At 29.9% G+C, this 24620-nt stretch overlaps 1 protein-coding gene across 2 annotated transcripts in view; it reads right to left on the bottom strand.

Annotated features, from left to right (window-relative positions):
* Window positions 1–24620, bottom strand: part of LOC126846651 (adenylate cyclase type 2) — an 82025-nt gene that overhangs the window by 5224 nt on the left and 52181 nt on the right. For both annotated transcript variants that reach the window (XM_050586354.1, XM_050586362.1), the window contains exons 5-9: window positions 13104–13210; window positions 12327–12438; window positions 9340–9467; window positions 7623–7781; window positions 3443–3584 (exon numbers count right to left, since the gene is read on the bottom strand). In XM_050586354.1, the coding sequence (XP_050442311.1) occupies window positions 3443–3584; window positions 7623–7781; window positions 9340–9467; window positions 12327–12438; window positions 13104–13210 (648 nt within the window). The remainder of the gene's footprint in view (window positions 1–3442; window positions 3585–7622; window positions 7782–9339; window positions 9468–12326; window positions 12439–13103; window positions 13211–24620) is intronic.

The following is a 24620-nucleotide window of genomic DNA, read 5'->3' as shown; positions in this document are numbered from 1 at the left end:
CAAATTACTTTCAAATAAACTCTAGGTATGGTGCAAAACTATAAACATTTTCGAATATAAATTTAAATCATTTCATCTATATATATAAAAATGAATGTCTGTTTGTCTGTCCTTTATGCATTAGGACACCATTCATCCCATCGCCATGAAACTTTGGGAAGTTGTTGAGTACACTCCCGCGAACCTTTTTTAGTACTTTTTTAAAAATTCCACCCCTAATGGGTAGCCTCAAACACGAACTTTGTACTTTAAATACGAAATGTAAATAAATTTAATGTTTGTAACCATGGTAACCCAAAATAAACACTTGGTTTGTAACCACGGTACAATGGGAATTATTTTACTCAGCCCTGGCAGACTAAATCTCGGGCAACGCCGGGTCCGGACCGCTTATAAATAATAAGTGTTTAACGATATAGTAGTAATAATAATAATGTGTCATTTGTTTTTTTTTTAATTTTTCAGCCTATTTTTTTACTTGCTAGAAATGCTATCAGTCTAATTTTCAGGCCCTGAGGGCTAAAACTAAAAACGCAAAAAATAAATTTAAAACATTAATCCCTTATGGATGGAAAAGGTCGATGACATTTAATTGGTTTTTGACTGTATATGTGTAGTGCTGTACTAATGAGGATATCCTTTGACGTGCAAAGTGTTAAGTTTACTATAGAATTTTTGTAAACAAACGTCCAATAATATTAAAATTATTTTCATGTAAATATATAGGATGCAAATCTTTGTGTAAAAGTTACATTGTGTATGAGGTCAGTTGAGTAGTAGTTTTCAAAGGCCGGACGTCCTATAAACCCTTCAGCAAACATTGCACATATATTTTCAGAAAATGGCTTACTAATTCCTTTGAGAAATTTAATCTTAGAGATAATTTTCCAACACACGTGTATTTCTTTGTATTTTTATGAGCGCTAGAGTTTTTTTTATCTCACTTTCTTTTTACTTATTATTTTACAAATTAATTTACCGCAGCGGCTGGGCAATGTATACGATTGAACTAAAACCAAAATTTTAGGCGAAGTAAACAAAAGAAAATGTAAATCATATTCACAATAATTTATCACTTTACCGGTTTGTAAAAATAAACGACTCATTTTATACCTAAACACACAAAGGATAGACGTAGAAACTAGAAAGATAGATATCGTGCAAGTGACAAGTATCTAAATTGTTTGTGCTGTGGGTATAGTTGGGTTCATCATGGGCATACAAATTCATGTAGGTACATTATATTATGTAGGGAGTACTTTGACATGATTTAATGTAAACAAATTAATCTAAATAAACATTAGAGAGAAAAAATATTGTGGTTAGTAAAAAAATGTCGAGTATCATGGAATTACTTTAAATAAAATACGGTATAAATCTACTGTAACTGGGAATAGTATTTGTGTAGTAATTTTTAAAAATAAAAAAAAGGTTAGCATACGCTTTAGTATGTTTAAATAGTGACACGTGACACGTCAAAAAAAGTTTAAATAATTCAAAAGATTGGACACTTTAGACAATAGTGTAAAAAAAAAACAAGACTTATATCCCTCGTTAACAATGCATTTTCATGAACAATGCAGAGGGGAACTGAAATGTTAAACATGACTAAACATGAAAACAAAGCAAACACACATGACGGGCTCACTGAGATGGATAACCTTTTTTTATAATTGTATAAAAACAGTAAAATATTTGTTCACAAGCTATTTCACATGCAAATCTTCAAAGTGATAAAACATCAAATTATGTATACCGATGCTGAATTCTTGGGCTTTACTTTAGACTTCAAACGACGTTTTCACACAGTGTAAAACAATGTTCCTATCCTTGAATGAATATAATGTGAACAATAGTTTTATATAATAAAATAATTCAAACTATAACCCATGTTTCCAAATCCATACCCACTTATGGATATACAAGTAAAATATATTTTACGCGCGTGTATTTCTTGTGCGTCCCATGTATAATGAATGTACAGGTACAAAATAATATAGAAAAATGAATTAATTATAATTTTTTTGATTTTATGATAATTTGGAATATTTACTGACTGTGCACACTGGGTAATAACGTAAACAAAATATACAGTAAACTGTAAAGTCACTGGAGTTTAAAAGGTCACATGTATTATATACTGTATGCATACTTGATACTATACATATTGTAGACATACTCTATACTCTATAGTACGTCAGACAATAAAACTTGATAGTGAATGTAGATTAAATAAGCCAAGGCGTCGTGGAAGAGTTAAGGACAATAGATGCAGCGGAGGGCCGGACCGGACCAGAGAAAAGATTTATATTAAGGTTTAATTTAAACCGCGCCGTAATTCGCGTGTTTCATTGTTGAAGCTGGCGCATTGTCTAGGTACACTGTTTTATAAATACAATGTGTTATATTTTATATATACTTACTAAATTTTTTAAGAAAAACGTATTATTAATATTTATTACCCACCTTTACTAGCCCTTCGATACATAACCTGCTATTGGTGAGCTTAAAGCTTTCAAAATGTCGGAGGCGTTTAATGAAAAGTAAATAATGACGAAAGAAAAAAAAAAAATTACCAAAAAATATTTTATGGTTTGCCTTTTACGGCGGCGGCATCGTAAAAGAAAGTAAAACGTACCCGGCGCAGACTGCTTAAGCGAATAAAAAAAAAGCAACAACAATACAAGCCAAGTAATAAGGCCGCGGCTAGATCCTTTCAGTCTCATTAAGCTTGTGGTTTAATTTCTTTAACGGCCGGCAACCCTCGAATATTATCTTTTTATTGCCAATCTCTTTTGTCCACGGGACATCCTACCTACCATCGTTAGGCCTTTGACGCCGAAATAGTTTTTCGAGTCCGAGAGACATAGGTTTGATTGGGCGGCAAACTAAAGGTCGCGCCGGTGATGGATGGGCTCGGTGCAAGTATAATGCAGTAGGTAAAATGCCAACGGCCTTGAGAGGGATGCCACATTGCGTGTTTATGTATGGGACATTTTTTAATAAAACTCGATGTTAACGTTTTTTTAAAGTCGAATAATGTTTATTTTTTTCAGTCATAAAATACTAGTTTTTTGGATAAAAAAAAAATCAGTAGTCGTTTAAATAACTTAACATTTTTGGAAAAACTTAAATATACTACTCGGAGTACCCAAAATTACATACAAAATTACACCCTGAGCAAAATGTACAAGTTTTTGCACTTTACAAAGTTATATTATAACTCTGGCTGAAACGATTGTATTACTAACAATTGGCCATGTGAAAATTCAGATAAATTTTTGTACAGATGTACTTAAACACTTTCAAAGCCGTTAAGTTTTCCCGAAAAGTGCATTTTCACATAGAATGTGGCGTAACGCATTTGGTTGGGTTTTGTCCACATGAGTTTTGCGCAAGAAATTAAAACCATCGTTTACGCTAATTGATATCGGATACTCACGTTTTGTTCAGACGGGTGTATGATGAGGAAAGTTTCGACTTTGTGGTCCGCCAAGTAACCTTCCCTGGAGCCGCCGTTGCCGGGTTCCACGGCGAATCTGCCGTTTAGCTGTTCCATGGTGGCCCGAGTTATATGCACGCGGCTGCAAACAAGCCGACGTTCCATAATTAGCATACATAAACGCTACACATCGACTACTATTATCAATATTATAATAGTGAAAAAGCGCGCGGTCAAGTCAAACGCCGTGTTTGTAAGTTTTTTGCATTATCACAGCGCCCACATCTTCTAACGTGGGAGTCCGCTGTACAAAGAAAGAGAGAGAGAGAGAGAGAGAGCAAGGTGTAATTCTATCGCCTAGTAAACTGCAATAATGCGCGTAGGAAAAATCACAAATAAAACAACTGTACATGAACAAACCTAAATGATTTTAGTAAAAGATTGATTTACCGTAGTTTATATCGGTTGATTTAAATTTAAAACTAGCGCAATTGGGTCGGAGAGGTCATAGAGGTGTTAAGAAACTATTTTAAGACCACTTAAAAAAAAAATAGCTTTGATGCGAAACTGTAGATGGTAAATGTGTTTATTCATCAATACTACATAATGTTTTTGTTTTGATTAATTCTTTTTAAATCATATTTTGTTAATAACTCTCAAAGGATTAATTTTATGAAAAATTATTCATATGTCACGTGTCGTAAAACTAGTGTTTCATGTTTAAAAATAAATCGTATTGTCACATTTGTTTTAAACTACTATCATAAAAAATGATTACTGTCTAATTTAGTTTTTAAATTATTCATACATGTGACCTTCATGCACATATAAAATTACAATGATATAATATTATTTTGTTAGTTTAAAGTAGTCATGGAAACAAAAAATGCGACCATCTACTCTTACATTGGCTACAATGAGCAATAATGACACAACATGCAAAATATATCTCAATATTTATTTAAAATCAAGTGAAATAAATATCATGGAGTTTATTTTTTTTCAGTTAATATAATATGCGTTTATGTATGCTATTACATTGTACAAGAGCATAATATATCATAGTATACTATACAATAGCAGTATTACACTTAACGATATTGATAAAAGAAAAAAACTTGCAGGGTTGTACCACTTGTATGATAGTTGTCTGTCAGACGATTAAATGTAATATTATACTTTATTCATGAACATAATATATGAATGAATAGAATTGTATAGTATCTTGGAGTGACGGTCCTCGTTGTCGACTTTTACTTATAGACACTCGACAAAAAGATATTACATTTTTGTAAATACCTACGTTGTATTATGCGTTTTGAATGTTCATTTCATGTTTGCAATATTGACAGAAACTACTTTTCGGTTTAAACAAGTTTTATTGAGGTTTATTAAATACCATTTTATTGTTTCGACTTTCATGGAACACCGAGTTTTTTATCAGTTCTAATAAAAACTCAATTTCTATATAAGGTTCGCAACGAATCTTGTTGGTTGTAATATATTTTTATTGTGACTTTATTTCTGCAGCTAGATCTTGTCAGCATTCCAATAAAAAAAAATTAAATCCGAAAGTCATTTTTTATACAACATTCGTCATAACACAAAGACATTTTAAAATAATATCTTACTTACGTATAAACTATTAAGCGTTTGTCTTTAAATAACTTAAAGTATAACATTTTTAGTTTAAGTTGTCCATTTGTATTTCTGTAATTATTTTTGTACTCGTATTTTATTTTGAATTAATGCCCTTTACTCTACTTCAGGCGCAGGCCGTAGCCCGCTTTATTAATAATAATAAATAAGTAATATGGACGTAAATGTTTTTAAAAGTAATAACCATCAAACAAATTCTAAAAAATATACTTTGTTTTCTAAAATTGCATAAATGTTTTTATTCGTGAACATTAAGATATTTTTAATTGTACCACAACTACTTACAACCATAAACTAACATAATTTAATTAACAATAAAAGCATTTTATATACATCGACAATTTAGTAAATATAATAGGTACCAATAATAGGTATAATGTTTCAAAACATTTTTTGTTGAAAATATTTTTTTTTTTTTAATTATCCTTAAACAGGTTTTGTAATCAATTAAGGATACTCGTACTCGACTATTGAGCGATATTTGCTGATAATCGAACTAACTTGTTTTGACAGAAAACCGTTTTTTGCGATAAAAGATTTGAGAGGCATTACGGCGAAACGGTGATGTCTGTGTAATTATTATTAACTATCTAATAACATTATTGTCGAATGCGTTCGATGTTAACGGCAAAAGAAGCTAGAGTATAATATTATGAACCGTTATCGTTTGTAATTGAGTGATCGCTTGTCAACGATAAGGCTTTGCTGCGATGGAAATTACACCTCCCAGGAGAGATAAAGCTCGACGATGCCATAAGACGTCAAACGCACGCTTCCGCCCTTTTCGTAGTATTTAAGTTAACACCGCCATAATAATAATCAATGGTGTACCGGCTTTTATTGGCCAAATGCGATTGCCAGCGTAGTTGAAATTACAGGACTATGCGAAATGAACGCTACGATGGAAAGTTATTACATCCATACCACTTACAATCAGACGCGGGTGATATTTACAGGAGGGTTAGGAAATCGTGCATTTGGATATGTCACGCTCGATTTAAATCGCATACGCAGGAAGTGTGAAGAAAGTTGTAATTGTTCAACGACAACTTGCTTTGCATACCGTACACTTGGCTATACTTATCTCGCTAGTCACTTGTACTTATAGTCACTACACTGAGTAAGTGTTCGGCCAACTAGTTTATCGACTATACAACCAAAATACAGATCTCAACAGGGCAGCTGCGAGACTTTTAAATACAAGTTTGTATGGCGCTCAAAACAATTGTAACGGTAGGTATAGTTTTAGCAGCGAACACAAATTGTGTATTTTTAATGTAATCGAACAATCAGTTGAAACAATACTGTCCGTACAAGTGTTAGCGGTTAAAGTGAGAAAACAACGAGAATAATAATTATATTATATACTATATGAGAAATACAGAAAGGATGAGTGGTCTGAAAGAAGTTCGCTTTTCGTTTAGCATCGATCGGTTGGTACTGACTATTGTTATTGTTTTTTAAATCTGGATTTTTAACAAAATTCTATTGTCCGGAAAATTTAAATCAAGCAGAAAACAATGAGAAATGGTCGATGAGTTAAATAATTAAAACGAATCAAGTATAATATATTTCCTTTTAAATCGGCAATCGTATTACGAAACAAGGTTTTTAAGTTTCAGCGAAAAAAGATTAATTTAAACTTCACTTATATTTAAATATTCGATTATCGTGGAATTATGTAAAAACAAATCCCCGTCTACAAATATATTAATTTTTGGACTTTCAACAGTTTTGACTAAGGGTAGGTAGGACTAATGTAGGACGGCAATTGTTAAAATAAGACAAATCTCGTTTTAAAAAACTAAAAAATAAATGCTAGGTAAATCTAGGCTTACACGAAATATAGCAACCATACAATGGTTAACTAGCTACGGTCTAGCTGTTTATATATAAACGCAACATGGATAGTAACCAACAGCTGTTGATGAATGACCCCGTTGACAAATGTATATGATAAATATAATTTCGGACATCATAAGGTGGTATAATTATTATTATTATTATTTAATGATGATAACAATCAACAAGGTAAAAGTGGCCTTTGATTTTATTTCAGTTTTTAAATATTAAATACATGATTTGAAAAACAAAAGTGCGACCTTTTCAAAATAATCTTAGAAGGTCAAACCTCACTAGGGCCATTTCTTTTAATTTGAACATACGCGCTCCTGACAGTTGGCAAATAAGTAATAGCTATGAAATTTCCCTTTGACTACACGGCTGGTTCGGTGGTTAAATTAATGACATGCCACAGCGAAATCGTAAAACGGTTAGACGACCGACTTGTTATCACAGCTGTTTCGCTGCCAATGTATTTATGTATCTTAGATAATATGCAGGATAGAATATGCTATATGCTGTAAATTGAATAATTTAATACGATCACAGAGGCTAGGATTTCGGGATTTTCTCTTTAACTGCAAACAAACTCGATTCTCTTCAAAAGGACACATAGTATAAATATTGACCTTCTGGCGAGGCACACTTAATGAGAAAAGGGCTGCATGTAGGTACTTACCCGGGTACGCCGCCGGATTCCATGTGATTGGCTAGTGTCACGTCGTCGCTCCATACGTCGAACTGCCACTTCCTAAGTCCTAGCACACCACACAGCACGTTGCCTGTGTGTATGCCAATCCGCATGTCTACATTGAAACCAGCAGCTTCTCTGACAAACCTTAAAAAAAGGTCATTTTTCTAACCGTTAAAATTCTTACCAATAGTTATTTGTGGTTCTTTTAAAGATCTCAATAGAATATTTTTTATATATTGACATATTCCTTTCAAAGTACAATCATTTTTTTGCGATTACATAATGGTATTTTTGCTCTAAGACCCTCGTGGATTGAGTAAAAAGCAATCTGCGGAGCTATGTTTTGGTGATAAAAACTAGCTGATTCCTCATTGAATTGTAATTATTTGTTTAAATCAACGTACACGATATTTTTAGTTTTCACTCATACTTAATTTTTTTCCTTGGAAAAACTGCCTATACTCGACTACCCGGTAAATAGGAGGTATAACGTCTTTTTAACAACTTATTTATTTCAAACGAGCGAAGCATATTTTCATGCTGTCCCTAAGTTCATTCGTTTATCTGGTATAGTTTCACGGCTGTTGGCAATTATGTAACTCGTTTAATATTTGAAATTTGTTTCACTTGGAGGATTTCCGTTGTTGTGTAGGTAAGTAAACAAAGTTATGCGTTTTATAATATATATATATATATATATACATTGTAATTTAGCCTTTGTGAGTTCCAAAGCGTTTATTCCGTGCCGCGCTTCAAACGGAGAACCCGGTCGAGTGTGACACAGTATTATATTATGACAAAGCAAGGATATGCGATCGACTAACGGTAGTCGCTCTATAGTGTACCTACCATATAAGTAAATATTAATTTCGTCTCTTCGAGCCATAGTAATTGAACGTGTACGCCGTCAGTTGTAATACAAGTTTTCCATAAAAAAATGTTCTAAACGATATAAGAGGATCAAATGATAAAAGCGATCGGCTCAATATAATGATGAAAAATATTAAATTTATTATAAATTATTTGTTTGTATTTTTTTTTAATCTCAGACACTCGACAGAATCAACTTTCCTACTTTCTTTGCACACGTTACAAACAACATTTATGACGAAATCTCGTAAAAAATGTTATGCCATGTTTATAGGCAGAAAAAAGTTAACGAAAATATGTATCGATTATCTTGTTTGAGAGTTATAAAAATTAGAAACGGCAGCTTTACATATTATCACATATTTATGAATCATAACCGAATAACGCATAAAAAAGTTATGCTTTATTCTACACATCTTTTTTTTCGAGTCCTCGCGATTTCGCACATAACTAAAATAGTGCATTTATTACTTACACGATTTCGTAATTGAATATGTATTTTTTTAAACAAATAAACAAATGGTAATTGTTTCAAAAGTTTATAGGGAATTTTGGTATTTTGAAATCGTTAAGGTGTTCTAACACCAACTAATAAAATTTCCCTAATGCAGCAAAAAACTTATTGAATTCAATAGGAAATATCTTGTGTTGGTGTTGGCTTTTCTCGTTTGTTTCTATTTTTAGTGCCCCCGATCACCACGGTATGGTGACCATACGATCAGCCACGAAAAAAAACATTAGGTGTAGGGTACCTAACTCATTTTCAGCAAAATCCGAATTAGGCGGTGTTAGAATTCACATCGCGAATGTTTACTAGCTTAAACAATCTTACCTGATGGCTTCGATCATCTGCAAGCCCATGTTGACACAGTTGTAAGCGTGATTCGGTCTGGACACGGGCAGGCCGGAAACACAGTAATAACAATCGCCAAGAATTTTTATCCGCATGCACTGGTTGTCCTATACAACGAAAAAAACAATCCTTAGAGTCAGTGAGTTTATAGCGCTAAAAAACGCACGACCAAAGATATGTGTGTTTCGACTATCTTAAATCAAATATGACAATCGTTTCCTCGACTATTATGCATGGGTGATGATTTTTTTTTATACATTTTAATTATTACATTCACCTTAAAAACCAAAATCCAGAAATATCTATTTAATTAGGCACATAGATGAAGTTTCTTTAATTTTTTAATAGGCGATTTTGCTTTAAACATGTAGCCGTATTTCTATCAACGTTAAAAATAGTTATGTATTTTTTCAACATTTTACAAATTAACTAAGAAATTTTAGTTCTTCTTCTAACGGCAAGGCCGGGTGTTTTTTTTTTTTTACACAAAAAGGTATAGGTTGTATACTTATGTCTTTTTGTGTAAAAAAAAAATAGATTTTTAATAGATTTGTCCTCGAATACCTCTTCTATCTCACCAATTTTGAAAGACCATTTCCCTTTTCTAGGTGTACTCGACATTCACTTATCATGTTGAGTGCTATAGTTTTCAATATGTTATATTTAGGCTCAGATCCGTGTTAAACCCCATTTGACGGATTTTGCTAATAATTTTGTTGACATACTTATATCCACCGCAATCAATCATAAAGCAAAAAGGGTAATATATACTTTATTCCCAAGAGGGAAAGGATCTTGGGGGTTTAAAATTTTATCTTTAAGTATAAAAAAGACAGAAACGCATTACTATAGCTTCGACGCGAAACTGAGAAGGTATTTTGGTTAAGTATTGAGATGTTTGTATAAGAGTAATTTTATATGAATTTATTGCAACAATATGAAACACTTTGAAAATGTTATAGGCTATAGCAAGCTAAAAAAGTGAATCATAATTCCTAGGGAATTTAAAATGTATGGTGACTGTTGATAATAGTTGTTTAGGTGTTTTGTTTTATAAAATATTATTAAAATGATTTTCCATCAGTTTACGTGTTTCGTGTGAATATCTCCGTCAAATCACGAGGAGCAACTGCTATATAAACTTATAAAAACCTTTCTTTAATGTTTATTCCAGACGGTAACAAAATGTACCAGATCGATTCTTGGAAATATACATCACCTATAGCCTAATCAAGAAAAACTAATGAGCTGACAGACGTTCTTAGAAATTTGAACTGCAATAAACGGCAAAATAGGGCATTTGTGGTATCCGTATGGATTCAAAATATTAACAACACTTGTCGATTAAATAGTCTAGTTCACATCCTAATGATGGTTTTATACAACTGAGGTCAGCTTTACCAATTCCAAATATTTAGTATACTGCACACACTTTTTCATGTATTCATTTGTAAGTTTAAACATCAGCCATCCTCTTCTCTTCAATCCACCTATACTTTTGAATTACCTCTCTCACCTGTTCTATTATTTCAATTATTATTCCCTTTCTTTCGACAAAACAAAACCGTCTCAACCTATTCTATCTATATCGTCTTCCATTCTTTAAGCACAATTTTCAATGCATGTCTTATCTATTTAAGTCTAAAACGTAATTGGTCGTGTTTTATTAAAAGTATGCTATTGGCGAATTAAAGAAATATTACACTATTAAATAATATACATTATACATATATTGTACATGGTGTATTTAACCCTTGGTGCACATTGTTTCCACATTTTAATATGTTATACATTATGCTTTAGGTCTACAGCAACTCATGTCAGAAATTATTACACTTATTTAAATACGTTTTCAAATAAAATTACAAATTAAACATAGATGTTTAAAAATATAAAACATAACATGTTTTAAATGTAATACAGAATGATACGAATTATGAATGATCATTTTTTGTTTCAAACAAGAATTGTATTAAAAGATAAACATGTTTTTTAATGTTTAATTAGGGATACAAATTGTTTAAAATATAAAACATAATATTAGCATCCCTCCTACATATTGTGTAGGTATGCGTATTGTAAATTCGAGAGTAAAAAATGTAGTAATTGTAAAACTTTTGCTCACATCTTGCTCGTTTGTATAATTTCAAAATTTTATTTACAAATAGGCATGTACAATGTACATAGTCTGGGTCTGGATTTTTTCCGGTACGTTGTAATAGGTATCTATGTATAGTCCATTGTACTGTATACTTTTAAGTAAAAACGTTTATGATAACGATATTTTATGCTGACCTAGCACGCTTCTTTTGCATTTCGAAACTATGAATTCTTGTTTCCAGAAACTTGCCTTTTTTTTTAATTCACGGTTGAATTTTTTCCCTTTCAAATAATCCGATTGAGAATCGCTTTCTTTGAAAAATTACACCCCAATCGAAGCAAACCGTAATGTTCTCCACAGACTTTTGAAATTTGAGTTATAATATAATCGATTAAATTTAAAAACATTAGCGGGATTAAAAAATAAATATATTGTTAATCTACGTGCGTATAATGTTTGAAGACAAGAAATATTAATTGTTCTGCCTTGATAACGTGTAATCTTGGCGAATAAGTCGATATATGTATCGAAATGTACTGCTTTAAGAATATAAACAATAAAACAGAGTAGCCATATTTAATCAGAATTTTAAATAAAACCGCTTGTACGTTAATAATACAAATTGTTTGCCTACGTTTACGATGTACATTGGCACATAACCTGCGCAATACATTTTTACACTTAATAAATTGTCGATTGTTTTGTATATTATGTTTGATTATTAATCTGATTGATATAATGTCGTGCACGTATTGTGTTGTACGTTGATAGTAATGTATAATACAGTACAACTATTAATGTTTTATAGTACAAATATATAGTTAGTATTTGTAAACGATTTATTATAAACAAATATATTTTGTACCTGGGCTATTTGATCAAAGCGGCCAAACAGTTCATTGAGAGTCTTGACGAGATCCGACGCAGACAGTTGTTCCGACAATGGAGTAAAATTTACTATGTCTGCATACAAAATACTGAAAAAATGTCAAATATTACACAAGATTTATATATAGGTGAAGAGAAACCCGATACACTTCTTAAGTAACAATACGCTATTTTCAAACTATCTTTAGGTTTGCTAGGTTCCAAAACTGTCTACAGATAGACACAAGTTATTGTGACGCATGGCATGTCTGTTAAACATTTAATTTGTGCTTAAAACAGAAAAAAATGCACAAGTACAAAAAACATTTCAGGGATTGATCATTCGTTAAAATAGGGTTTTAATTTAAATTACTTATATTCGGTGAAATATGATGCCTAGAAATCTGTATTTCTATTGTAATTATCGTAGATTATTAAATTTTAACTTTCCAAAAAATGGTAAAATAACATCGTTGTTTTATTATTTTCATGCTTCCTATAACAACAAAAACATGACATAACATAGTTCGATCATAGTTGTTTAAAACAATAGTACAAAACTGAGCATAATAGTTTAACCGCGTTTAATTTTCTAGTTTGGTTACTTATATTGGCAGTTTTTAATGTCAAAATCGATAAAACAAAAAATAAACAGCGTTTTGCGTTAATTAATAATACATTGTTATTGAATCGTAAGTCGCTTATATGCATAAGCATCAGTTTTTAATTTTAGACTTTGGTTTACAAGAAAAACAATTTACTCATCTCCTCTTACCTAACGTTGTTGTGCCGTTGCACGTACATTTCGTGAAATCTTGTCTGCTTATTGGTCACATCATCCTGACACGCATCAGCCATTTTCAGCATTATACTTCTTTTTACCTAAAACCCAACATTTGTTGAGAAATATATATGAAAATAGGTACATATATCTCTGGACAAAATGGCAAATTAACTTATTTTATTAACTTAAAATAAATGAACAACGTTTTTACAACATTGTTGTAAACCGTATTTTAATAGGATTAGGACGCATTTACTTTGGCTATGTTATTTTTTTTATTGGGATAAATTAAATTTATACACAATTTCATTAAAAATAAATAAAAAAGCTTTGGTTTAATAGTATATGCGAAGATGCGTTTAACCGTAAAAAAATCCATAAAGAAGAGCGATTGAATGAAACTAGAAATGAGAAAAAAGCTGCCAGATATAGATTAAGAAAAGCAAGCATCGTTTTAAGGCGTCAAAATAGAAAGTATGTCAAAAATATAATAAACAATCTACAAATAGATTACGGAAATCATAAAACTAGAGATTTAAACTGTAAAATATCTTCCTTAAGTAGGGGTTTTAAAAGAACTATTGCGAAGAATATTGGAATGGATATTATTGAGGAGAAATGATTCGATGTGATGTTTTATTCAATAGACAATAAACAAATTCACCCTTATACATTTAAGCGAGTCTAGCGGTTAAAATATTTAGGAACATTAATAATGTAAAATAACGAAATCCAAAGGGAGATTAAGTGAAGAAAACAAGCTGGGAATATATTATGTTGTTTTAGGACGAATATTTTACTGCGCTCTATGATAATTTCAAAAATACACTTATATGAAATATGGACACTTCGCAAAACGTATGGAAATGTACTTCTGATACTCGAAAGAAAAATTTCGAGAAGAACTTTTGGACCATGCATGGACGAGACAACGCGGGAATGGAAAATAAAGAAATTAAACAATTATATCAAAGGCTAAATATTATAGAAGAAAATATAACGAAATGAGCTGGACATGCTTTGTCCAAGACAGGAACATTAATTGTATAGCGTAGTTTGGTATTCCTTAAAGGAAAGATACCTTTAGGGCGACAAAAATTACGGTGGGAAGGTAAAGTTCGCAAAGACTGTGAAAAACTATAGCCTGCAATTTATTGGAGAGTGGCTGCAATCAACAGAGAGGAGTGCAGTGAATTATGCTTATCGGGATGGTCTTAATAATTGGCCGTAAGCAGAAGATATATATTTTAGCATAATATAGAATGATTACAATGAATTAATTCAGGAATCTGTTATTGATCTCCTGTTAAGTATTTTATTTGCGATTAATTAAATTTAAATATTAAAACGCAACTCAGTCGGGCATTATATCCGAGCGAGTGGGCACGTCCTTATGATTATACGCATCAGTGTATGATACGAGTAGGCTAAAAGTTTATAGCGGCACCATTTATTTATTCTATACAATTATATAAGTATATACTTTGTTAAATTAATATTAACATGTTTTTGCTGAATTTGCATGCTTTGTCAGTAGAAAATGTTTTGTTAAAACTCTAAGGAAACTAAATGATAATCATTTCGTCCCTCAACGAGAGTAACTTTCACCATTTTGAGGAATTATACTATCTGTTATAATATGCACAAATGTGTGTATATTATTTAATTAAAAACTACATTCTACCATAGACCGTTTACCTACTGGAGTTTTTCAAAATATGAATTTTTTTAAATTATCCACTCAATAATATATCATAAGATTTAAATAAGTAATTTTTTTTCGTTGTGTTTTTATACAATGTGATAGCAATTTTTTACAAGCTTTTATGTTTTTACTTCCCTTTTAAATTAATTGTTTTTATATCAACGATTGACTTAAATGGCAAGGTATATGAATATATATCAAATTTTAAATTTAGATTAATTTACCACACATTTTGACCGGTCGATAACCAGTTTTTAAGTCGTTACTTTTAATGTTATTAAAGTTTATTTAACAGTTAGTAATGGAGGGGAAGTGCAGTCAAATAATGCGTGAAGATAAAAATAATACTACACTCCACCCTTCCACCCGTCGTAAACTTTAAACTTAAAAAATAATTACCGAAAACCGGTTATCGACTAGTCAAAATGTTTGTTTAATTATTCTTTATTTTAAAAAATGATAAAATATTTATGCTGTCTAACACTGTGTAATACTTAGTTCTACAAAATATAAAGTCATGAGAAAACAATAATAATACATATGTATTTCAAAAATTGCGCTTGGATGTAGTTAACGAGAGTTGTTCGAATCATAACGTTAAGCACAAAAAAACGTAAAAATAAAGGTGAAAAAAAACATAATATTTCCCATATTAATTATATTTAAATATTATATTATAATATATACTGTTTTCCTAGGTGAAGGGTCAAACTGCTACAGAAAAACACATTAAGTATTACTTTTCGATTTCCCATTTACGTTATATTACACGTCCGGTGGTCATCAATATGGCATACACATGCGTTTTGTCCAGGCCATTGCCTAGAACATATACATTATATACATACACAATAATATCGCCTCGTAAAAAGGGACACTTACGTTTAAACATAAAATATAAGATATGTGAATATGTCATAAAAACGAGTTATTTATTAAGGGGTTTGTCAGGCATGGTCTATAACGGTGTTTATAAGATATAAGATATTACATGTATAGATTTTTCATTTGATTGTTTCGTTTTTATTTTTTGTACACAACGCCGGAAAACAAAAAACAATATAACAAGCGTTGGTCGACCAGGCGCAGATAAATATAATATTATATTCTAATATAAACTTACTATATAGTTTCCCCATGGATGATGGGTTAATATTTGAATAACGTCTTATTCGATCCGTAAATCTGAAGAATAGTCACTTTTGGGGACACCACCGGGCCCAAAATATAGACGAACTAGGAAAAACGATATATTATGATAATTAAAACTGCGGCTTATACTATATGGGACCACACGCATATCATTTAAACATCGATCCATTTCACCTGCTAAACCCAATGTTGAAGAGTAGAAAAAAATTCAGAGAAAAAAATGCGAAAAATGACAAATAGTATTATCACAGTCATGAATGTTTTACTATTCATGATTTATATTTCTTTCTACCTACATGAAAGTCAACTCACATTGCATTAGTGGACACTTAAGGTAAACAGTAACACATTATATCATTTTAATAAAAAATACAAAAAATATCTACAGTCTTTAACTTTTTTATTAAATTTCATAAACGTTTTGGTTTATAATTTATTAATCATTACTATTAGTTTGATATTTATTTTTATTGCATAATTATTATATTTTTGTCGAGTAAAAATTTAAATAAATTCCATATTGTTTTAATGAAAATCTTCAAATCTTGACAAACGAATTATCTAGATTACTTATAATAGGTAATTCATCTTGGGTTTTGTCTAGATGACTTATTTGGATAATATTATCAAGATAACGAACCACAGTGCTCCACAGTTGGGCTGACATTGTATGTGTCTGATGTTAATTTTTAATGTTGGTGTGTTTTTAATATTTGTTGACACAATGACGGCGGTTTTTATGTGAATTTAAGACTTAAAATTTAACTATAACAACTATGTATAAATAGAGCCATTTTAAAGATGTTATAGTAGGAGTGCACTCAATAGAAATATAACATTATAGGCTTATGATGTACTTTGTTGCGCTCAAAGAGAGTTTAATTTTACGGCAGAATGGATTTGTTTTATGAGTTATATTATGTTAAACATCTAGATTAACTACAACATATCATATTTTTCTTTCAGTTTATTAACCCAGACGAATAGGTGTTTGAAATAATCTTTAATCGGAAAGTATTGAATTTAATTACAATGAGTTAAGGAATTGTAAGCATATAAGGTAAATGTAAATTTCTTTTTTTTTAATTTAAAGAACATCAACCATTTTTAATTGAAAACGTTCAGTCTTATAATTTGATTGCATTACAAAATGTAATTGAGTATATTTTTTAAAAATTATTTCTGTTTTGTTACACGCATTCTATAATACATTTGTCTTATTTTCCTACAGTTGTTATACTTAACGCTGTATAATTTTAAATTATTTACTTTAAGCCATGTGCAAAAATGTAGGTAAATACTATTTTCTAAGCACAAAAAGTAGTAGTTACATTTGCATCGCGCAACCTTCAAAAATAAATAAAAGCACATCACACAAGTAATCATTAAATCGACCGGTGTAAAAACTACCTCTAGAACACAATAATAAAGATGAAATAGTTTCTTTTTGTATAATAATTACTATAGCCAAAGAGCAGCATTAAGTCAAAATGCTGTGTCTTTTACCCGAATAAAGAATTGTTTGCAAAAATAGGGATAAGTCATTGAAGTATAGAACCCATTACTAATGGGCTATTAGCTACAATTGTAATATTGGACAAACAACAATCATAATGACTGCGATCATCATGTAAGTGTAGCCGAGTAAATAGACAAACGAGTATAGTATGAAGAGAAGAAAAATAATACACACTTTTGTAGTCTGTAAATAAGAAACTAACTTATTTATAAACTATAATAAATAAAACATAAATTATCATTGGTGTTTTTTCTTAAACATTATTATTAAATAACCGGTAATTATGACTATAACACAATAAATAAGATATAAGTGCAATTATATCGTACTTAAAAAAAATCAAAATGTAAACTAATAATAAAAACTCGATCTTTATTTTACTTCAAAATAAAATAAAATTATAGCTTTGAAAATTGTAAAACATTGTTATCAACATTTCGGGGTTTTTATGTTTTCATTTTTCCCCATTAAAGTGATTCGCCGTTTACCATTAATTCTGTAGATGACTAATGACTTATACAGCTTAAACTATGAACTAGGAGAGCAGTACCAAGCCAATATGTATACAATTATTATTACTTAATTGAAGGGTACAGGGAAAAAACCAGCAAAGTCACATTTTAAAAACGTCAATTTTTTGTTATAAAATTCGTTTGATACAAAACAAATCTGTTCTTTACTTTTAAGCACGATTATAAACAAAAATATATAATATTTTTAAAAGTTTTAAGTATTTAAGTAAAACATATTATAGCATTACTTCAACATGTTTTTCTTAGATTAGAAAAAAGTTACTTTGCTGGTTTTTTCCCTGTACCCTTCATATATACTTGCTATATCACGCTTTAAATAATTTTCAATTTTTATAGTTGAATATTAAATGTCAACATAAATTGTTTAAAAAATACTATCTTCATAGTAACTAAATTTTCAATTGTATAGTATTTGTGGCTATTAAATATATTAAACTCGGTTGATTTAACAGAATACTAGTGTTTAAAAAAGAAAATAAGCTAATATCCAAAACACAATATTTAATTGTTTATTTTATTTCATTAGAAATAAATGCTGCGTGTAATAAATACATATAGTTAATCCCAACCGACATCATTCAAATTTTAAGGATAGTGTAGTTTTTTTCTAAATAAAAATGTAATAAACTGTAACACAACCATTTATTAATCTAAGTTCCATATTTCTAATAGAAATTTTGTTTTCTCTGTGCAAAATAAATGTCTTATACTTATTACTTAAGAATAGTGAGATAAACAAATAGTTAATTGATATTAAATTTAATCTTATAGTAAATATATAAAATATATTAAATAGAAACAAGAGGGAAAACATGCCATTTATACAAACGGACAGGCCCTTGCCAGATTTGTTGGATTTTGGCCAACATAAAATGTCACGTTTAATGTTTTCCTCTGCGTTTATGTGTAATTTGTAGCTCATAAACTCCAATTGACAAAATTTGAAATATGAGTAATCTGTAATGTTTGGTGTAAGAAAAAAATAACAGTGAGAAGAAAGAATGTGTACAATGCGCATATTAATATTTGTATTATAGATATTAGGTTATTTTGTGATGGAATAAGTTCGAAGAGATAAAATATTTTATATATTTTGAAGGTTTACTAAAAACATTGTTTAGAAAAAATAGCAAACTTAAACCTGGTATTCAGTTCAGTTCCAGGTTCTGTTACTATAATCATTATTTACTTGGTAAAAAAAAATATGTTTATACTTTTTACCTAAAAAGTAAGTGAAGTGTAAAATTCACTATTATCACTTACCAATTACCATTTTGCTGATATTGTTATTTTATTTTACATTATAATTTATAATGTAAATGCGGCACAAACAATAAAGTCCAATCGAATCATTTGTAGAAAAAAGGTTTATATAGAGGTTTACTTGTTTGTAAAACAAAAAATGAATAAATGAAATTACGAGATTACCATAATGGTAGCTAACATGATAAACCATGAAATTGGTTTTTACGCTTGCGAATGGTTGCTGTGATGTGGTCCAATGGGTTTAGGATAATTTTTTTTAATAAAAACGGAAACACGTTGGTCGAGTTCCAATTCGTTAGAATGTCTAATGATCCATGTAATGTTTTTAATATTTTAACACTCGGCGTTTGATCGCTTTGTTTCGACAACGGCAGTTATGTGAAAATATTATTTAACTGCCCGCCGAAGTGATACTATCGCAATTATTCCATTGACACGATAGCAAACGATAACTTTACAGTGTACACAGATGTACACCGGATGTAACACGAATTGACTTTTTTCGCAAATAGAAAATATAATATGACGAATGACGTCAGTTGGTGCGCGAAACGCTGTTCGGCGGTCTTTTTGAATTCATCGTTTCGCATGAATAAAAATCGATTATTGTTGTGTCAAAAACAAGCCAAATGTAACAAGCTCGAATATAATGTGGCGAAAAATGCGAACAACACTATTGTTATTAATCACCATCAAAACAGATAAGATATAAAAACGCTGCACCCTAACCTACCCTGTGAGAAATAAAGCTGCAGTATTAAAAACCGATTCTGGTGTCTCGCTTAATATTACAATACAATAGGTTTTTAGCTTTTTTGAATATATTAATTTGTACAAAACAAAGATAATAAATCGAAATATTTGTATTATGTATGTATCTTTAACATAAAAAAGAAGGCGCCTTTAAGAATAATTTATTACTTATAGTAACTTCATAACGTATAATTTTTGACAAATTTAACAAAATTAATAAAAGGTATTTTGTCAACAATTAATAACGCATAAATTATAAAATAGCAATTGCTCTCATAATAAATACCCTAGCTAAATTAACAATATTCAAAGCGCTAAGCGGATTTCAAATAAATCATTATTATTTCAAATTTGTAAGCCATAAAAAAATATTAAAATGTATTTTAGTACCACTGAGTATTGGATTACAATATCAGACAATCTTTTTGCGTAAAAAACAAATGAAATATTTTTTAAATAAATTAACCAAACAATTTTTAATTTCTTTGACTATTCTAATAAATCGTTTATATTAATCTGATGGGGCTATAAAGTATGTCGTCAACCATTACAAATTCAAAGTTTTCAGTGCTAATTTGCGGCTGAATGTGTGGGTAACTTGTTAAGAATTAAGATGAAGGAAACTATGAATAAATAATACAATAAAACATCACTGTTAAAACTTTAATTGAGTATCACAACATTTTATAATATGTTTGAATTATAACATGATGATAATTTAAAGTTTTTGAAATAATGTAAAAACAATAACAAATAACAAATAAAACATAGAAACCGTACTCATTTGTGTAAATTATATTCACGAGAAGTTTTTTTCTGTAACAACGCACTAACAAATTAATAATACAATTCTCTAAAATTATTGAATACATTTCAATAGATAGGTACTGTGCAATAGTTGTATACAATTTAATAGTATTAATAAAAAGTAATAGTTAGTAATAGACATACATATTTCAATAATTGTAAAATGGAAATTAATCACTTATTAACTGCAAAATAGCAATATTTAACGTACTAAACAGTTTTCAGACAATATTATTTAAAAATACTTATGCCGTACAAAATATTTAAACTTATTTCACTATACCAATTAATTAATTACAATATCAGACAAACTTTTTGCGTACAACACAAATGAAACACTTTTTAAATGAATCCAAATTTGTTGAAAACTCTTACAATACTTTATTAAATCAGTTATACTATTCTGATGAGCTCGATGAAGAGTTTTTTCATCTAGCGCAAACGATTCAATTTTCTCGTCAGGTAATTTAATCTTCAACCCCAAAGAAGATTGTTCTGATTGAATTATTCTAATAACTGAATTTTTATCGATCATAGTAATATTTTTTAGATACTGTATAAAATAATGACCAATAATTACAAATATCGAAGTTATTTTAAACGGGTGATATTTATAAGCTATATAACATAATGCATACCTCAATTCATTAATATATTGTCTATACTTAAGAACACTGTAGTTAAAAGTGCTCGTTCGAACAACGGCTTTCATTTTTTCATAGACTGAAAAAAATACTCCTTTTATCATAGTCAGCATGAATTTACATAGATATTTTGGAGTAATCCCGATTTTAATAAAATTCTGAATATCACTTAGGCTCTTCCATTCCCCCTCCCACATAACGTTGATATTCTTTAACATCGATGCAAAATCGTTATTTTCATACCGTTTTGTATTAAAAAAACTTACGAATAACAAATTGTCAATATAAAAATCATTCCTATTAAATCTATAACGAGGAATATAAATCTCTTTTACATTTGTATGAGCTAACTTTTTAACATTTATCGCAAGTAATAATTCATTTACACTTTTTTTTCTTAATTTATCATGAGTTACATCAATGTAGAATGGAATGAATTTTTCTCGTGGAGATGATGTTGGACAATTATGGATCGTGTAATGTTCAAAAATGTTAATTATGAAATATTGATAACGTTTAATAATTTCAAATTTCACGAAAACTATATTAATATCAATATATTTTGTTCCTGTTTGCTGAGTTACGCATTCAAGCATTTCTTTAAACATTCCACTACTTTGTTTTCTATATAGAGCTGCTGCTATAAGTGCATCTATGACTTTGCGATTAGTAGTTTTAACGTTCCTTAGGCTTGAAATTATTGCATTTATTATAGAAGTGAAAAACCTTTGAAATATGTATTTTGCTGAGTTGGCAGTGCTCTCTAGAGTAATAAGACATTCGACTAAATGTTTTAATACAAACAAACTCTTTTGACCAGTGCTTACACTAATAGCTATTGACTCGCACTGTGTTACAATAAAATCGCTTAATATAAAATGTTTTACAGCGCTGTATGCAAATTGACAGTTATCCTTTATATACACTTCAAATTCAGAGCTAATGTCATTTGGAACATGTTGCAAAAATCCCACTTCTTCATACTCATAATCGCATAAAGTTTTATTTATTTTAACTACTGTTTTTATGTAGGATATAATTTTTTTTAAATTAGCAGTAAAGTTTTCTAATATTTCAATATACTCATTGCACTTCTTTTTTTTTAACCCTTCGTTAATTATTTTTTCAATTATTTCACACGAGAACTTGGAGTAATTAGAATGTGTCAGTATTGATTCTAACGTTTGACCACTTCTTCGTCCAAACTTTTTGTCATATTTAATTTCTTTTAGAGTAACTTGCGAAATTCCAGGAAAATCAAAACTTTCTATAATTTTTATAGCTGTAGTTACGCACGGTATTTTTAGTGGTTCAAAAACCTTATTCTTACTTTGGTGTTGACTTTTTGAGATAAGGACTATCAAATGAAAAACTACTGATGAGATACATTCAAACATCAATGACTGGTATTTAGTTAAATTTTCAGCAATATAATCGGTCAATAAATCTTCGTAAATTCTTCGAAGTTCTAAATTTTGAGAATTATAACTTGTTGTCAAGTATTTCAAACGAGTTTTTTCTTTACCTGGAATCAACTCAATTTCTAAAACTTTGGACAACTTCAAATTTTTCAGATTAAAGTATTTTCTTTTAAAATGTCTTTTGTGTAACTTGAAATTGGATACTATGTTATCCAATTCGTTTTTTATTTGAATAGGCTTTTTGTTAAATGTCGTCGAAGAGCAGTTCATGATCGTAAATGCCTCGATGGAGTTTTGGACATACAATTTCATACGGGACAACTTATTAATAAAGTTATTCCTAAACGAATCCTGTTCTAATAGCACATTGATGTATAATGTATCTATTTCCCTTTGATTGATGTATAAATAAAATGACATAACTGCATTTAAAAAATTCTTATCGACGTTTACATTGAACTTTTTTGCATAGTTCAATACCGTTAATAATATATGAAGAATAATAGAACGCAATGGTTTTAATTTTAATTTTGAAATGCATTGGATAAAACTAGTTTCTTTTGGCGCAAATTTAAAATTTACCTGTGTCACATTTCGTTCTCTTTCGCATTGCCTGATGTGTTTTTCCACTACTTGTATGGTATCGATTAACCGCTTAGAATATAAACAGCACAGAGCAGTTGAGCACATGTTGGTTATAGTTTTTAAGTCACTTCTACGAACGCTCCAATTTTTTATGTTTGAACCGAATATTTTACTCAGTGACATAGTTTGATTGGTTTTCCATATTTCCACGTCTTTCAGAATGGTTACACCGGGTAGTTTTATCAACTCGTTGACGCTCACTTTTTTATTATCTACCAAATCGCTAATAGAAATTGGAAAAAAAGCACAATACAATACTGGCCAAAATATTGAAAACATGTTTAATGATTATAGTTCACATCAACTTGATTCTTTGTTAACTGATGTTATATATTTTTATCGGATTAATAGAACATGTATTTTTTTTATATAAAAAACACATTCCTAATGCTGATTAAAAATTTGGGTTGTGTTTAATACGTTGTTTTAAAGTATTTTTTTTTTTACAGCTGTACCCACTAATTCGGGTTTATGTATGTTTAAAACATGTTTATTTGTCTTTATTCTAGTGTGTCACGACAAGGTTGTACATAAGCGTAAAAATATAGTACAATATTAACAAAAATATATTTTTTGAGCGTGAACTTTGGTATTTAACGTTAATGTTAAAGAGAAATTACAGTTTTTCTCATAAAACGCGTTTTTGACCAAAAAGTGGTCCTTTGTCCGTGATTGATATAAACCAATTGTTGTACACTACAAACAATTTTTTTTTTGTTTTTTACTTATGGGGATGATAAATACATTTTTGGCTTTCTTAAATTTGATTTTGCTTGAAAAGACTAACACTACCAAACATTTTCTCAAGTCTGTGTCCACTAGTCGTAGTGCCATTACCAGAACCATATTACGAAATAAAAATAAAAACAATGACATTATAATTATTAATCAGCCACTAAAACTCTCCATAAAACTTCCAAATCTTAAAAGGGATTATGCGAATGTAAAACGTTATAAGAATGTTGTGTTATCCACTTTATTTGTATTGCAGATTGTCTAATTCACTATCATTTGAGGTGATAAAAACGACTGTTTCAAATTACCAAATGACTTGTGTTACGAT

This window comes from Adelges cooleyi, unplaced genomic scaffold (genome assembly GCF_023614345.1).
Source record: "Adelges cooleyi isolate 19-005CV unplaced genomic scaffold, UGA_ACOO_1.1 ACOO_flye_CR_arks_rails_tigmint_CR_PRNA_108, whole genome shotgun sequence".
Taxonomy (NCBI): domain Eukaryota; kingdom Metazoa; phylum Arthropoda; class Insecta; order Hemiptera; family Adelgidae; genus Adelges; species Adelges cooleyi.
The sequence above is the reverse complement of the archived record's forward strand: the minus strand, read 5'-3'. Positions and strand labels throughout refer to the sequence as shown.